Source organism: Halyomorpha halys, unplaced genomic scaffold (assembly GCF_000696795.3).
Source record: "Halyomorpha halys isolate HHAL.00 unplaced genomic scaffold, Hhal_1.1 Scaffold1104.1, whole genome shotgun sequence".
In the NCBI taxonomy this organism is placed as follows: Eukaryota; Metazoa; Arthropoda; class Insecta; order Hemiptera; family Pentatomidae; genus Halyomorpha; species Halyomorpha halys.
Window position 1 is genome coordinate 82607 of NW_027107719.1, and position 17830 is coordinate 100436.

The 17830-nt window shown below is 30.5% G+C and overlaps 1 protein-coding gene across 3 annotated transcripts in view; it reads right to left on the reverse strand.

The window, feature by feature from the left end:
* Positions 1–873: 873 nt before the first annotated feature.
* Positions 874–17830, reverse strand: part of LOC106688321 (cytochrome P450 6k1) — a gene marked incomplete at its 3' end in the record, with an annotated part of 20404 nt that continues 3447 nt past the window's right edge. For 2 of the 3 annotated variants that reach the window (XM_014432734.3, XM_067046070.1), the window contains 3 exon segments: positions 874–1343; positions 5550–5764; positions 5840–6073. In XM_014432734.3, coding sequence (XP_014288220.1) covers positions 874–1343; positions 5550–5764; positions 5840–6031 — 877 coding nt within the window. 3 annotated transcript variants of the gene reach the window in all.

Here is a 17830-nt window from a genome sequence, read left to right on the forward strand (position 1 = left end):
TTAATTTTCATCGTAGAAATAACGACAATAAAAAAAGTTGACATTTCTGGTGAAACGCAAAAAAAAAAAAACTAAATAAAAGAGCATGTAGATGTTTACAGCGAAACCAAATGCTATTTTGTTCAGTGCCACTTTCTCAAAGTATGACAGTAAAACGGACTTTTATAATCAACAGGAAAGTATCAGTAATAGTTTTCAACAAGTACTCTAACAATGAGTGTGTAGCAGCACTGCAACCTCCCTGGCCACCTGATAACAATGCAATCACAGCCTCCTCTAAATTCCTATGAAATTTATTATATAATTTACGTGGTCTTGTAAATGAGTACAGTTGTATAAAAAATATTGGTTATGCATATTTAATTGTATGATGAATGTGTTTTAAATTAAATATATGATTTTGGTTTATATAAATTATTTAGTTTATTATTATTAGGCCAGAACTCATTTCTTTTTGCAAGTCATATTTATACATAAAGTTTATATTCATTTAACTATCCACAATAAAGTGTATTTAATGAGTTAAAATGAATTACTTTTGTAATTTCATAATACATATAAGAACTAAAGTTAATAAGTGGATAATTAATTATGATATTACTAAGTAAGCAATATCACGATTTTTTCATGTGAACCATTTGAAATGTTAAGCAAATATTTTCACAAAATAAATTAAAATATCGACCATTGACCATTAAGATAAAATAAGGAAATATGATTTTTGATGAATTGTTTAAATAAATAAGAATTAAAATTAAAAACAATATGTGTTGTTTTGTTTTTTGGCGTGTAAGTTCCATTTAAAATAAATTATGAGTTCTTTCCTTTTTGCATTAATTAATATTTAAGGAAAAATGAATTTTTTATGCTTACTGAACACTTCACTCTCTCTGTTGTTAACTTTGCTGAAAATCGTCATCTTATCTTGTCTTTTCATATCGACAAGGACTTGCGCGTAATCGTTTCTTCCACAATCCACTTCACCTCTCTGCTTGATGAGAGTAAGCATGAGAGAAGAGAAATAGTTATGTTGTTCATTAGATATGAATGTCATATTAAAAAACTGTGATAGTTTTGGAAAATAGGTAAGCCCATGCTGTTGGAACATTCTTGAACCTCTGCCTTCAAAAACTGCCTTACAGTAATGAATCAACTCCTCTCTGCCAGCTGGTAGTATTGCGGTCCCGAACATGCCGTTCAAGAAGCTCTCGATGGCGAAAACTGTAAAGTCGTCTTTTATGAGCATTTTGGGATTTCTATCCACTATTGATTGGCACGTTGCTACTAGCTCCGGGAAAATCGCTTTCATTTTTCCAGTAGAAAACGTTGTAAGCAGTTTATTTCTGAAAAAAAGGATTATTTAGATATATGAAAGTCAGTGGTAAGTAAAGAAGAGTATTTAGTAACAGCTATGCAGTCATTATTTACTGCCTTGATGATGACTAGGCAGGAAAATTGAAGTACTGTAACAGACTATGCAGCGAAATTAGGTAGAAGGCTCAGAGCGAGAAAGAAGAGGCTAGGCATTGATCTATCTTAAATAAGATGTACATCATAGGTAGATAGAGCTTTTGCCCCGTGAAGTAATGCTTGATAGCGGTACCGCGGTGTGGTAAAGAAGAATTGGAAGGTAGTTTTTTAATCAGTAGGAATCACACATTGTTGTGTAACTTTTATTGTTGCATCTTCGCTCCATAAAAGATTTTTCCCCTACTCAACAAAAAAAAAATATATATATAGAATATAGATGCAAAAATATACTAAATAATTGAAATGAATGAATCGACACTTGACTTGAGAGGAATTTGTAGTTATAATTGTCAATATAAGCATATATACAATAAAAAATTTAAGAAATGGCACGTCTATCAATCAATAAAACTTTTTAAAAAAATGAAGAAAAAAAGCTAAAAATTAAAAACAAAAAATACTCCCTTAAATATTTTACGCATAAACCATCTATAAAAAAATTGTTGTACGATTCAGTATTTTTATTGGACAAATCAAAGATTTCGCAAGGTTTTGTAATGGAATTTGGGATGAAAACATGAAGGGGTCAATGCACCCAGCTTCAGATAAGATATGTTTCATAATCGAACTTGTTTAATTACAATAGACGTTAAATCCACAATTACTCATTGCCAAATATAAATAAAAAGGGTCAATCCATATCATATCAACTAATCTATTTTTAAAAGGTTGCAGAGAAAACGTCTTAATTTTTTTTTACTATCGTTTGTCCTAGATTCCGAGAGATGAAAACAAGTATTATTTTTTTGTAGGCGCTCATTTTGTTTCACTATTTTAGTCTACTTTGAATTTTGCAGAGGTCTGTGTTGGACTTATTAGTCTTTATAGTACAAGAGCCCAAGAGGAGAAAAAAGGCAGTTATCTCACCCCAATTTTTGATGACTTTAATGAAAACTATGTATAATTACCAGTCAAAATTCACGAGTTTGCCAAGTATAAGTAGGGGAATAAAAAATGGCGGCTGTTTCAAAGCGATAAAAAAAAACTACTTTTTCATTCGGAGCTCTTTATCTCAAAAAGTAAGAACACAAGAAAACCTAATAGAACGTCATTTAAAGAAGAGCAAATTTTCTAAAAGATGAGCCCTGATAGAGTTATTTACTTTAAATAGTTTTCGAAATATAGCTTTTTAAAAAACAACTTTTCATAAAAATGTTGTATGGGACGTAATGAAAGATCAGTAGTTGGTGAATTTATTTTGAAAAATCATATCTCAAAAACCATTTTACGTGCAGATGTATGTTAGCACTCAATGTTTTTATTATTAGCCATTAATTTAATGGGCTATGAAGTGGTTTTTGATTTTTATTGACGTTGGAGTGGTAGTTACCATGATATTTGCTAAATTGATTTATAGTTGTTGGGACAAAACTACTACCCTTACAAAGATAACTGTCATAAACTACTCTATAGTAAGTTTAAATTTCCTTTATTTTGAGTGCTAGCGGACATATGTGCGTCTTATGGATCTATAAATATATTTTTACGAACAACTTGAAATAAACAGTTTGTAAATTTATTTTGTCAAATAACATAAAAACTGCTCTCCTACAAAGATAAACGTTATAAACTATTTTATAATAAATTTAAGTAGCTGAGCTAATAAATTTAATTTGAGTGCTGACAGACATCTACACGTCCTATGGTTTCTGAAATAAAATTCTTCAAAACCTAAACTTATTGTCCGAACAACTATAAATCAATTTATTTTAGCAAATATCATGAAAATAAACTACTTTATAGTATGTTAAACTAGTTTTAATTTGAGTGGTAATAGACATCTATACGTCACATAGTTCTTGAGATATAGATTTCTCAAAATAAATTAACTAACTACTAATCTATATTTCTATCTACTAATCTACATCTAAAGCTATATCTCCAGAACTATTGAACGTAAATAGCTCTATTAGGGCTAATATTTCAGCAAATTTACTCTTTACTGTTTACTAAATGATGTTCTTTTAGATTTTCTAGTGTTGTTAGTAGTTTAAGATATAGAGCTCCGAATGAGAAATAATTTTTTTTTTGAGGTTTTAAACAGCAGTCATTTTTTATTTCCCCTACCTATACTTGGCTCATCAGTTTTGACTGGTAATTATACATACAGTTTTCATTAAAGTAATCAAAATGGGGTGAAATAACTGACTTTTTTTCTCCTCTTGGGTTCTTGTACTACTAGTTGAGTTATACTTGACTTCTGATACTAACGCAGTACCTGTCTTTTTTTCTTCCTGGCTCTTGTACTATAGGTACAAGCTCACTTGTACATTAAATAATAAAGGTAAACTTCAGTATGTCTATAACACTTTTTCATTTTCAACGAGAAGAAGTCAAAATCTATTTCGAAGAAATATTTTTACGTTATTATATTGAATTGTTTAAACATCAAATCTATATTCCCCTTTTTAAAACAAGAAGACACAGGAACAAAACACTAGATATTTGGTCCGTTTTTTTATACAATATCTGAACCAATTAACCATTTACTTCTCAATATTGTTACTTAAGGCCTTGAAAAGGTTTAAACAATTACTAATGCTATATTATATTTATTAAGGAATCATTTGTACAAAGGTTTTGATACCATAAGAAGCTACTGTTAAGCTAGTATTCTATAGTTCAATCCTTATGGAACATATACCATCAATAACTTTGTAACCTAACCATTTTACAGCAAGAGATATAATCTATCGAAATTCATATAAAATTAGTACAAAAAGCTGAAGGGACTTCGCAGATAATGGTCGGAGTAGTTATGAAGTGGTTATACAATATAAATTTATGGCACAATACTATTAGACCTCAGCATTCAATCCTCAATATAAAACAAGTATATTATGATTCAGTTATGTTTAACCACTCCAGAATCATCTCATTGTCTTATGTTTTGAAACCACTAGTGGGTGCAGTCGTATGTATTGCGGTTACAAGTCATAAGTATTACTAGTAGGATAAGTCGCATTATTTCTTGTATAAAGTAAAATAATTATTTTTTTTTTGAGTCTTACAATTCAACATCTTACAACTTAGCGACAATGAACGGTCATCCTCAGTCATATCTAAATGGGGAAATTTCAAAATACATTTATATTTTTATCTCTAAAAAATCAGATCAATGGGTCCAATATCGTTTTGAGTTTTCTCGATTAATTATTCGCACTTTCATCACTTTCACCCACGGTCATCTCATTAAAAAAAAATGCACCGATGTTTCGCTACTGCGGAAACGATCTCACCGTTAGGCACATTACACTGAAAGTATGGTGTTCACGAACCACACCAATTCTCTTCAGATTTACAGGAGATGTTGAGAGAAGATCCCACAACAATTACAAAACTTTTTCACTTTCTAAAAATCATTAATATTTATGATCACATATAATCTAACTGTCCAGCACGAATAAGTGGATGCAAAATTTAATATAGTAATTTACTAACTACGTCAATTCTACGGTAAAAATTTTTGGAACGATTAGATTTAGATTAAAAACATAGTAGTTTAATTATATTATTTCAATTTCTTGAGACAAGGTAATTATTTATTAAATAAATCAAAACTTGTATCCTTTTTTGTCTCCACACTTTCACAATTTCAACAGTCCAACGTTTCGGCCATTTTAGCCATCCTCAAGGACATCTTCAATTATTAATTCGCCTCACATTAAACTTAAAATCTCTTTTGCAGGCTATTTTTCCCAGGTCATTTATTAATAATAAGTTAAAAACCTATTCTTCTATTTAAAATCATAATTATCCAATTCTTCTTATTTTAAAACTATCCACCAAAATCACTAAACCATATACACCATAGGTGTCAAAAAATGACTGAAAAATGTTGTGTTTTTCATGCTGTAGAAATTTTGAAGTTATGACTTATTCTATATTTACTGCCCTCCTTATATAATTCCTATGCTTTTCTTTGATAAGAAATGTTTGATGAAAGAACAATGCAGATTTTAAAAATCCTATAATTTGTAAAACACTTGATCTATTTCAAAAAAAGATTTAGGCGTTACCTCACTGCCCTCCATTTGACACCAGATCCCAAAAGAGCGAACACGCTATCGCTGATGATACTGTCATCCTCTATCAAGAACGGTCCATGGTCTGGGAAAGTCAAGAAATCCCTAACAAGAACTTGCTCGATGAGCTCGGGATCTCTTACAACTAAAGTCGGGGTCATGAACTCGTACAAGCCGACCATTCTTTCGTCCGGAAATGCGTTATAAATCTGGAAATATATTTCAATTAAGCAGCGATTAATGAAATTGGCGTTAACATGAAATAACTTATGAGATATACTTACCTTATTGTAGAAATAGGTAATGTGTTTATCGAGTCTCAATAGTGCCCCCAAGTTGCCGACTATTGGCCAAGGCGGTTGATGCTTCACTCCTCGAACCTTCCAGTAGGTCATCGACTTCCAGACTGAAAGGAAGAAGTAAAGGAGGCCGCATATTGCTGTGGTGATAAAAAGTGTCACGGAAATCAGGTACATGATGTACAGTAATAATTAGTCCAAATAACGTTTTCTTCTTTACTAAAAAATAAAAAACAAATTACATTTAGTTAAAAACAGTGAGTTTTTATAATGATTATGATAAGAACAAACACAAAAATGAACCAATCCTCAAATTGGCCAAATATCAGTTGATGCTATGTTAGTGTTCCTTAGGTAACAGTCGATGTCCTGCATAAAATATCTATTTCTCCTCCAACATTATTATACCACCGATTTCTGGATTAGAAAATGTTTTAATGGCCATTTTAGTGTTAAATAGAAGTAGAATATTCTGTCATTGGAACTAATATGTACACACATAGTTTTATATGTATATATAAAAATTTATTGGCATATAACATCATATCCATTCTTCTCAGTTCAGTTACTATGTTGCTTGGTCCTTTTTGAAGAATATGATACGATTATATTTCATGGTTTAAAAATGAATTAATGTTTTGACACTGTGCAGAAACAAGTTAATCACCTACAGACCATTCATGTCCCAAAGCTGTAATATAACTGCTAAGAAACAATTTTAACCTCAAATTGAATCTATCAAACCCAATTCTACAAGTTAAAATTAGGTCACGTCGTTAAATTAGATAATATTACTTGGTTATGTAAAAAGAAAGGATTGCAGATTGAAAAAAAAAAAATTTAATGCAAGTTCAGTATTATAAAGAAAGGCATATCATTCCTAAAACCAAATAACTACAATAGAAGAACTAGGTAATTCTGCGGCCGAAGCGGCGAGAGTTCGAATCCGGCCTGAGCGGACTGAAATGAATTTAGACATTTTCACTCTGATTGGAATAGTTTTATAATCCGAAGGATAGCCCATCATATCTACATTATTTGGAGTAAATAAGAGGAGGAAAGAGGAAACACTTTATTAAAATATAAAGTTGTGCTGCTCAACTTCATTGGGTTGCTAATCACACAGCATACTTATTTTAAGTCAGCAGACAATATTTTTAATCTTACGATAAGTAAGCCTAGCCAGGTATACAATAATAATTATAAACATTAGTTTCATCTCTTTGGTTCTTTTATCTTTTTTTTTCCTTTTTATCCTTTTTCTTTTTCTCTTTTTCATGATTTTTCCCTCCTTTTCCATCGTTTCCACTTTCTCTCTTTTTTCTTTTCTTTCCCTTCTTTTTCCCTTTCATATTTTGGTTTCACCCTATGTGCCTTTAATAGAATAATGGATGAATTGTGATAGAGATATGAGAAGATATATGAAAGATACATAAGTAACAAATATAAATTTAAAAAAATTCAACAAACTATGTTAAAAATAATATACAATAAATACAGAAAAAATACTAAAAATGTATACAAAAATAATAAAGTAACAAATAGAATAATAAAATAACAAATAAGATGTGTAATGTATGCATGTCATCCTTCCTCTGGATGATTCCATTACTCAATAATTTAAAATTCAAATGAAAGGACCGAATTTAAATTAGGAATAAGATGAAGTATGGAGCGGGAATCTTTCCTATTTAGGGGATCTCTGAAACAACCTTCCAGCAAAGGAAATGGACAACAGTCAAAGAGTCGTAGCACTATGAATGAATGAATAAAGTATATAATGAAATAGTTATAGAAAAAACATCATGAAACAGACTCAGAAAAATATCTAAATTAATTTGGGAATTTAAAAAGAATGATAGATGGAAAATTAACTAGGGAAGTGTGTAGGAAATTGATAGAAGAAAAATACAAGGTTAAACAAGAAAAGCTTAAGATGAAGAAATGGAGGAGTATCTGATAGGACGTGGTCCAAGAGAGGAACAGCTCGAAGGAAGACCTGGCCTGGAAGTGAACAGGAGAGAGGAAATTTATTTTAATGAAACAGATTATTTAGTGAAAAATCATCAAAAATATAAATTAAAACTCTCATTACTGAATAAATCTGTAATAGGAAAGTACTCAGATTTAAATAATCTAGTGGTGAGCATAGCATATATATATATTTGGTTCATTTCATAATTATTTCCAACAAATATATGTGTTTTTGATTTCTTTGTTTGTTTAAATATATCTAATCATAATACTCTACATTCAGTTTCATGAATATGTAAGGAGTTGTGGAAATTTCTTTTTTGTTTTCAATTTTTACTAACGAAAACACTAACAACAAACAATATTGGGACAAAAAAAAAATCGGTAGTTATGAAATTAATTCGTAAATATTTAATATCTTGCATGAACAAATTTTAATTTTTTATTCTAAATATGCAAAACTTTTTTAAGCAGTTATTATATAATTTATAAGTATTTTCATATTGTCTTGTAAAAGCATTAAACAATTAAATTTTTTTGTCTGCTTTGAAATGGATTTTATTGATGAATTGCTGGTATAGAAACTTAAGGGAGGAAGGTTTTTGATGCAGTTAAGTCTTTTGACAAAGACAGGTGATACTATTTTAGAAAACCTAAAGTATTAATCTCTCATTTTCATGACAAACTGCACACAGTGATTAATTAGGAACTTAACTTTGTTTATCAAGCAGGATTTGAATCTCGAAGTTTGTCTAAGGAGTGAGAAAATATTTGTGAAGGAGATACATCAGTGCAAATTACCATTTAATCGACAAACGCTCCTTTATTCTCTTAGTGTATTAGGCGTAGATTTTCCTGCATCGATATATGAATCAACGTAAAAAGATTAAAATTTCCTAATAATTATCTTAAATTAGTATAACATATGACAAGTCTAGAAGGAAACTAATTATTATTATTATGATAATTGCTTTGTGGACCTTGGATTTAATAGGGCTTGTAGAGGAAGCACAGCTGGATCGCACTTAAGAAACAGAATAATTCTACGACCCAAGATTTCCTCTCAAAAGATTTGTGACAAAAAAATAATCCATAATATATATAAACCCCTCCTCCCCCCTCCCCAAAAAAATGACGTTACAAATGTATATGCATAGAATGTTAGACCAATGTAATTTCATGAAATTCTTTTTCCTTAGAAATTAATAACAAAGAAAAATGTGGTCTAATATTTAAAAAAAAAATTATTTACGATTTACTCAGGTTACTATAACGATTCTTAAATAAAGAAAATTAAAAAAAAAATCAACTTATTGTGGTCAATGGAAGATCAGTCAAAACTTATTGATATTTTTGATAGTCTAATTAAAACTGAAATTAAAAATAATTTTGGCTATTATTTTTAATCCCTGTGATACAATGTAAAAGTAATTTTATGTTATTTGTAAGCTAGAAAATAATTTATAAGAAATAACACTTTATTTGTATTTATGCAGTAATTTTATCCTAAAGATTTCAAGTTTAGATGTCATTGAAATATTATTCTGACACAAAAGAAAATGTTTGATAGATTAAACTTTGCACAATGTTTTAACTAACACTAAAAAAAAAAAAAAAACTCATGCAAACAAAGTGTATTTACTTTTTTATTTTTATACAAAGTGTATATCTGATTGACGCTACTAAATACACTTTCTTGACTATACTTATAAAAAGATTTACAAATTATATGGTACTTACACGTAGCGATTAGAATGGGAAATAAGCTATTGTCACTAATCAACTAAGATAACAATTCCGTTTTATCGCCTTGAAAAATAAAACCATAAGAGGGGAGACCAATGGAATGAAGCGGACAATACAACGTCAAATACTACCACCAGCAGTCAGCTTAATTTTTTTGTAACTGTATACGTAGAAATATATTAATACATTTAATAAATGTATGATGATGTCCTGAAGATCTTTCGATTAAAAAAAAAATCCCACAGCCACATCAAACTCAAAGAAATTCTCTCAAAAAATAATTTTATATTTTGGTATCTGATTTAATAAAATTATACGAAATATATTAATACTTAAGAGAGGTTTATTGAATATGATGACATTGAAGATTTTAATACTAAAAATTTAACTTTGAATGGTAAAATACAGGCGCTTGGGTATGCTGATGATTTGGTATTATTGGGTGATGACAAAGAGTTAATATAACTAAATACAACTGCTAATAAATTCCAGTAAGGAACTAGGTCTTGAAATGAATGCGGATAAAACAACATACATATAGATATGGGAGGAAATACGTTTGAACAGGTAGATAGGTTTAAGTATTTAGATTCTACGGTAACTAGAAAAAAACGAAATTGATGAAAAAATAAAAACGAGGTTGAAGATGGGAAATGCATGTTATTTTTCAATTTCCAAACTTTTTAGCTCGCGCCTGCTATCCAAAAACCTAAAAATTATAATTTACAAAACTATTATCCTCCCTACTGTTCTTTATGGATGCGAGACGTGGCCTCCTACACTAAGGGATGAACAGCTCCTTATGGTTTTCGAAAATAAAGTATGAAGCAAAATATTCGGACCGAGACAGGATGAATTAACGGGATAATTTAGAAGATTAAAAAACGCTGAAGGGACTTACACCACGTAAATATAATTCAAGTTCTGGCATAGCAGCGTTTAAGATAGGCGTGTAAGGTTGTATGGCTTAGTAACGAGCGGATCCCTAAAATGTTAATAAACACTAAACCGATGGATAAACGTCCGAGAGGTAGATGAGAGGATTGCGTTAAAACTAATTTAGTAGAATTGGGTTTGGAGGGGCATCACCGAAAGGATGTATGCCGAGAGCGTTTGGTGGTTATCGGCATCGAACCTTCGGGTTCGTTAGGTCTTCATTATTATAATATAAAAAGATTTTAGTGATAGCCGAGTAATACCGACTGTGTGATATTTGCTCTGCAGAAAGGGAAGTCCTTTATTACCACGCCCTTTCCGAGTTGAGGACACCACACTGCCGCCATCGAACTCAAATAGTTTATCTAAGGACCAACCTGGACAGTCATTTCACTCTATCTACTCATATATATAGGACAAAGGTAAACAGGTAAGGAGAAAAACACGCCGCCTCCATCACTAACTAATATCACCTGCTCTCTCGTAACGATTAAAAATAAAAATATATAAAAGCATCCTAAGACCAGCTCTTTTATAGCGAGCACCGCTCTTCACTCGTCTTCGGGACGGAACACAACGCCATCTTCAACAGTTTCAGGAGACAGTGCTGCGGAAGATAGGGAGGTCTAAGTCACTGAAGAAAATGAAACTTGAACTATTTCACGAGTTCTTTGACCTGCCCCCGAGTTTATAAGACGAAGGCACATCAAGTTCTTCGACTTGCAGAAAAGTAAAATCAACCCGCTTTTCAGGATACTCACACTATCTTCAGCTCCAATGAGGTGGCAAGAGTGCATGTTGCAGGTCTAAACATATTACGTGTACAACAGAGACACGCATATTTATGTTAAGTTTACTAGTGTTAATTTTTGGTTACAAGACAAAGAAAATACTCAAGTGTGCCCCAACACTTTAGATCTACCCCACGAAAATTCAGTGCAGCTCATCTCACAAATACATGAACAGCTTCAACTGTAGCTATCTTTGTATAACAAGGAGCTATATCGAAAGGCTGTACATTTATATGTATGTGTTATTTCTCACGTTTTGTTTCAGATTAAGGGGCTCTGACAAAGAAAAAAATATTAAAAAAAAAAAAAAAGACACCCAATAATACTCTAATCTGCTCTCATAGTGATGTGAAAACTTAAATCCAGAACAATTAGAATAACTTCGAACTAGACGGCGAGTTGAAATCTTTAGCCTGAACAGTAAGAAAAGAAAAAAAAACAGTATATTTATATTTATTACACTATATTGAAAAAAAAATACAATCTGAATTACAGGATACATGAAAATTATAGTTATACCATTTTAGCAACAAGTTGTATAATTTGTAAATTGGAGGTTGGACCGCCTATTATCTATTTTTGTATCATAATCTGTAAAATAAATGTAATTATTAGATAAATGGCTGATAATTAAAGAATTCCAAAACAAATCTCAGTATTTGCCAAATTTAGATGACCTGAGATGACCTATAATCTCCTGACGTTTAAATAATGCTAGGATATGTTTTGTTACTAATAGTTTAAAATAAGGTAAATGTCAGATTGTTTTTCTTTAATTTATTTTTAAATACACTAGTCCAATTCCTGAATCAAAATACTTTGATATACCGACTTACGATTGTTAATTGCTTAGCTCACGTGTTCTGTCCAGAGACCAAAAAGTTAAAATTTACAAAACAATTATCCTTCGTACTGATCTTTATGGGTAATAAACGTGGCCTCTTACACTAAGAGAAAGAACAGCGCCTTAAGGTTTCTGAAAATAAAATATTCGGACCGAAAAAATGATGTGTTAAACAGAGAATTCAGAAGGCAATATTTAGGGAACTACACTCCGTAAATATAATTCAGGTTATATCATTGCTTTGAATAACATGGGCGTATAAGTATAATTAATTCCTAAAATATTAATAAACAATGAACCTTTCGAGGGGTAGAACACAGTCGACCCTCTCTATTATGATAAATTATAATTGAGAAAGATGAGTGTGATTAAAAAGTTTTAAATTTAATTTAATGTGAACAATTGACTAATTAGGGTAATTGTGGACTGGTATCAATGACCTGGACAGAATAGCCTGCATAAAGTTGTTTTTTAAATGACGTGGTTCTAAAACTGTATTAAGATTTTATCTACTTTAAACCAACCCAAAAATATGTTAACCGGAGGACCAACCAAAGAATTAATAATTTAAACAATATCCGGTCCGGAGGACCAATAAATGTTACCTGAACTGAGACCCTCAGTGAAAGACTTTCCTCTTGCCAGGTAGAATATGCGCTGGGAAAATTATTTTTGGGTGGAAAGATTAATTACAGAAATATGTTATAACTCTATGTTTAACTTGATATGATATAACTATAATAGCTTGAGGATGGCCTAAATGGACGAAATGTTGGACTTATAAAGGAATAAAAAATGTTTTGAGATTAAAATAGGACAATATTTATTTATATTATTATAGAAAAAAAATTGGAAGCTTTAATTTAATTATGATTCAGGAATAGTTTAAATAGGAAGACCAGCATTTCCCTTATCCTCTCTACAAAACTATGAATGAGAAATAATTTTTTTTACTTCACGAAACTGTGGAAAATTTAATTAAAATTAAAAAAAGTTGTATATTATATTATATAACCTATGAGGTTTTCAAAGGTTATTAGCTTGTATAACAACCAACGTGCATTGTTTGAAATTATATTTTTCTTAAGGCAAACAATTAACTGTATTATTTTCAAACAATGTAAATAGGTTTTCTATTTTATTTTATTTTTTAAATTACTATTGAAGTTTCATTCATAGCAGAAAGTACTTATACTTGTTTGTTTTTATCAAAAAATTATTTTTCTATGCCTTATTTTGAAATTTTAAAAAGTTATAAGTTACTTAGTTGAAAGTTATCATTCCACATATATATGTTTACAAAATAGTTATTTTAAAACCCCACTCTTTTTTATAATCTAATAAATTACATAACCGATTGACGTAAAAGGAGCGCTAGAGATCAAAATGTTTTTTCATTTCAGATAAAATTCATTTTCATCCAGACAAAAATTTGTATCTATTTTCAGTGAACAATCTTCAAAGCTCTATACATTAGTGAAAAGTGACATTTCAAAAAAGACAATTGAACTTTACATACCTCCGAAACCAATAAAAATATTGGGGCAAATTGAATTTCGTAAGAAAAACGAAAAATGCATTACTCAGATGATTTACTAAGAAGTCACAGTTTATATTGTTGCTATACAGATTAAACACTTTTCATCGTTGAAAAATACTTTACGCAGTACCTATCTGGAGCCTAAAATGGCTTCGACTTCACAAATTACAACATTTTTGCCCATCAAAAGGACCAATAATTAAAACAGCAGACTGATGTCTCGACAAAAAGTTTCTACCGACTGCACGTTGCATTCATAAATGACAGACGCTATTCTATTCAGACTGTGGTATAATATTATTTTTAAAAAAAATTAATCGTTTTAGGATTTGTATTTTTTTTTTAGTTCCAAAATGAACGATTATAGGAAAGTTGTCGGCCGAAAGCTGTATCCAAAAGGCAGCAAACTAACGTAATTTTCTGATTCGACTAGCAGTCTCATTTCTTTAATGTCAATACAATAACGATTCAAAAAATGTCTATCAGAGTTTAGTTCATAAGATGTCCACATTATTTACACGAGCTCTCGGACTACAAAATTATTTATAAATAATTATAAAAATATAATAAATTAAATTCTGAATATCATCAACAGTGGTTTGGGTTCCTTTCTTCATTGGCCTTAGCTAGAAAACATTATTATTATTATTGGCGCGACAAACCGTGGAAATCCAAAGCCTATTTAGGAAATACATCGCGCGTTTCATGAGATGGTTTTCATAGAGTGGGTTCGTCACTCCCTCGCCTATTTTTGTGAGTGACTCCGCATTGGCTGACGGGCTGCACAAATGTTCAGGGAGATGCTGTCAGTGAGTATTATATAATTATATGCTTGAAAAAATCCCGAATAGGGCCGGGGAATCGAACTCACAACTTTTGGCTTGTCAGACAGGCGCGTTACCACACTGCTACCGTCACCCCCAATATCGAGTCATTTAGATGTTAAATCAAATATAGAGCCTTATAATGAATCTATTTTATTATTATGTGTTTTTTTTCCTGCACTCCTACTAAAGTCATTTTCAGGATCATTCTAAAAATTTAGGCTTATGGGTATTGAAGGTTCTCAGTATGTACTTACTTATCGTTAATCATAACTACATACATTTTTTCCACAACGTAAATGTAATTTAATTAAGTTTTTGTTGATTAGCCCTTATTTTCCAATTTTTGGAAAATACGTGCTAAATAAAAATATATCATTTTGGATATATTGAACATATCCGATATTGCTCCATAACCATCTGTTAAGAGCTTTCATAGTTTTAAATTTTTTAAATGTCCTTCTGTGATGATGTTTATCATTAATTGAATGATTATGTTTAATAGTATGTATAATGTAGTATTTAATAGTTTAATATAATTGATTAATAGTAAACAAGTCTGATGGAAACAAAAATAAATATTGTATAATTAACTTATGCCAATAGTTAATAGTAAAAAAATCTAATGAAAACAAAAATAAATATTATATAATTAACTTGTGCCAATAAGTAATAGTAAAAAGGTCTAATGAAAACAAAAATAAATATTGTATAATTAACTTATACTAATATTTATTTACTTTTTTGTATGAAATAAATGTTTAGTCTCATTCAGTCATAACTTAATAAATTTTTCCCAGAGAGGTAGATACAAATAACTATAATCAATTATCATTTAGCACGTCCCCACTTTTCACTAATGAAAAAAAAAAGTCAATCAGTAATTAAACTATTTATTATGAGCTAACGTCTCATTCAACTTTGTTGGGCTTCATCAGGGCTAAAGAAGATAAAGATGACCAACAATAAAGAAGAAAAATAAGAGATTAGATAACATGATGTTAAGCTGCAAAACATTGAGATGTTAAATCAGATATAGAGCCTTATGATGAATTTATTTTAAGTTTTTCTTTCGCTCCCACTAAAGACAATTTCAGGATTTGCCCGGATTTGAGTACATAAATATTTTACGTTGTCTCCGAGTACTAACTTATCGTTAATAGTAACTATCCTACATACATTTTTCCACAAAATAAATTTAATTAGTTTTTTGTGGATTAGCCCTAATTTTCCAATTTTCGAATTATGTCTGACTAAAGTTATTTGCCACATTGAAATTGTAGATTAAAGTAAATTTTTGGTTGCTTGTATCTTTTTTACCCCCGATGAAGTCCTTCAAAGTGGGACGAAACGTTGGTTCTCATTCAATAGTTTAATTACTATTTAAGTTTGTTTTTGTTTTGTTTTTTACCGCACCTGAGCCAACTTCAACTTTATTTGTTACACGCAATCAATCAATAATCTACAGATTTATTTATTTTTTTAAAGATATTTTCCAATAATGTGGTTTTCCTTGACCTAAATTCTATTCTACTGTTCTCTATTAAGGACTTACTGTCCTGATTCCACGTCCTTTCAATCTCTCTTCCACCTCTGTAATTTAAATCTTGAATATAATTTTATATAAATCTTTTCATTTTGTTATAAATCTTCTTTTTCCTTCCACTCCCCATTCCATTGTTATCTTTGGTTGTCTTTATGTCGACATTCTTTAAACATGGCAAAACTAATATTATCTTTTTTCTTCTACGATTGAATTTTTTTCATTTTTTGAAGAGGATGGTCAGGGCTGCGGTCAAGAATAAAATAAAATGGTGAAACATTGCTGATTGACCGTGTGTATCAATAAATGGAATTTGGTCCGGTTTTGGTAAAATTAAACTCAAATAGTAAATGGGTATACTATTTTTATTTAAGCCAACGTTTCGCCCCATGTTGCAGGGCTTCGTCAGGGCTGTCAGAGTCAGAGTGTGTCAAAGTCAGTATCCCTCTGACTTTGACTTCCATCAAAACGGCCCTGACAAAGCCCTGCAACTTGGGGTGAAACGTAGGCTCAAATAAAAATAATACATAATATTACTATTTGAGTTTAATTTGACCGCAGCCCTGACCATCCTCTTCAGAAAATGAGATCTGATGGGGGTGAAAAAAAATTCAACCGAAGAAGAAAAAAGATAATGTTAGTTTGGCCATGTTAAAAGAATGTCGACATAAAGACAACCAAAGATAACAATGGAATGGGGAGTGGGAGGAAAAAGAAAAAAAAGAAGATTTATAATAAAATGAAAAGATTTATATAAAATTATATTCAAGATTTCAACTAAAGAGGTGGAAGAGAGATTGACAGGACGTGGAACCAGGGCAGTAAATCCTGAATTGAGAAGAGTAGAATACAATTTACGTAAAGGAAAACCTCATTATTGGAAAATATCTTTAAAAAAATAAATAAATCGGTAGATCATTGATTGATTGTGTGTAATATATAAAGTTGAAGTTGGCTCATTTTCATTTATAAAAAATAAAATGGTTTTCAACTATTCGTTTATAACCAACGTTTCAACCTACAATATAGACCTTCAGGGCTGTTGGGTGGAGATGTCAACAAAGAACAATGATAGTTACTTATTTAAATAACTTATGAATATGATGACGCCTAAATTTAGGTCTAGAGACAAACTAAATTAAAACCTAATTGGTTATGAAAAAGCTAAATAGAAATACAAAAGTTTAATGGCTCAGACAGCAAATAAAATGTTTATATTTCATATCCCAATTCCATCGCATAGCCGCAAAAGGGGTTGCCATCCGACCAATATATCCGGGCGACTCATTTGTCCCTTATTTAGATAGAAATTTGTTTTAATACTTGTTACGTCACTGGAGAGCTTGAGAAACCTTATGATTAGCGAATGATAATTACCTAATACCGGTTTAGGTACGATACCGCCACCACTTCAAAAAAGTTGTCAACTCTTTGCTATCTAATATTTGTATTGGTAATGATATGAAAGTGACGATTCACTACTGCTTGAACATTTTAATTTGTTTTTTTTTTTTTTTACTCGATTTCTTGACAAACTATTATGTCTAGTTTTAGAGAAGATCTTTTCCCACTTTTTCATAGGATTTTTTCTCTCTTAAAATATGTTGTGTTAACTTTTAGTCCCATAAACATTTAATTTTTTTTTTTTAAAAGTCTGTATATCACTATGACTTCCTTACTATTTCTACTGACTACCTTTATTTAAAGGTTTAATTCCATATAGAAGGATGACTATGGTACAGTTTTTCATGATTTTTATTCCTAAACCTAATTATGTT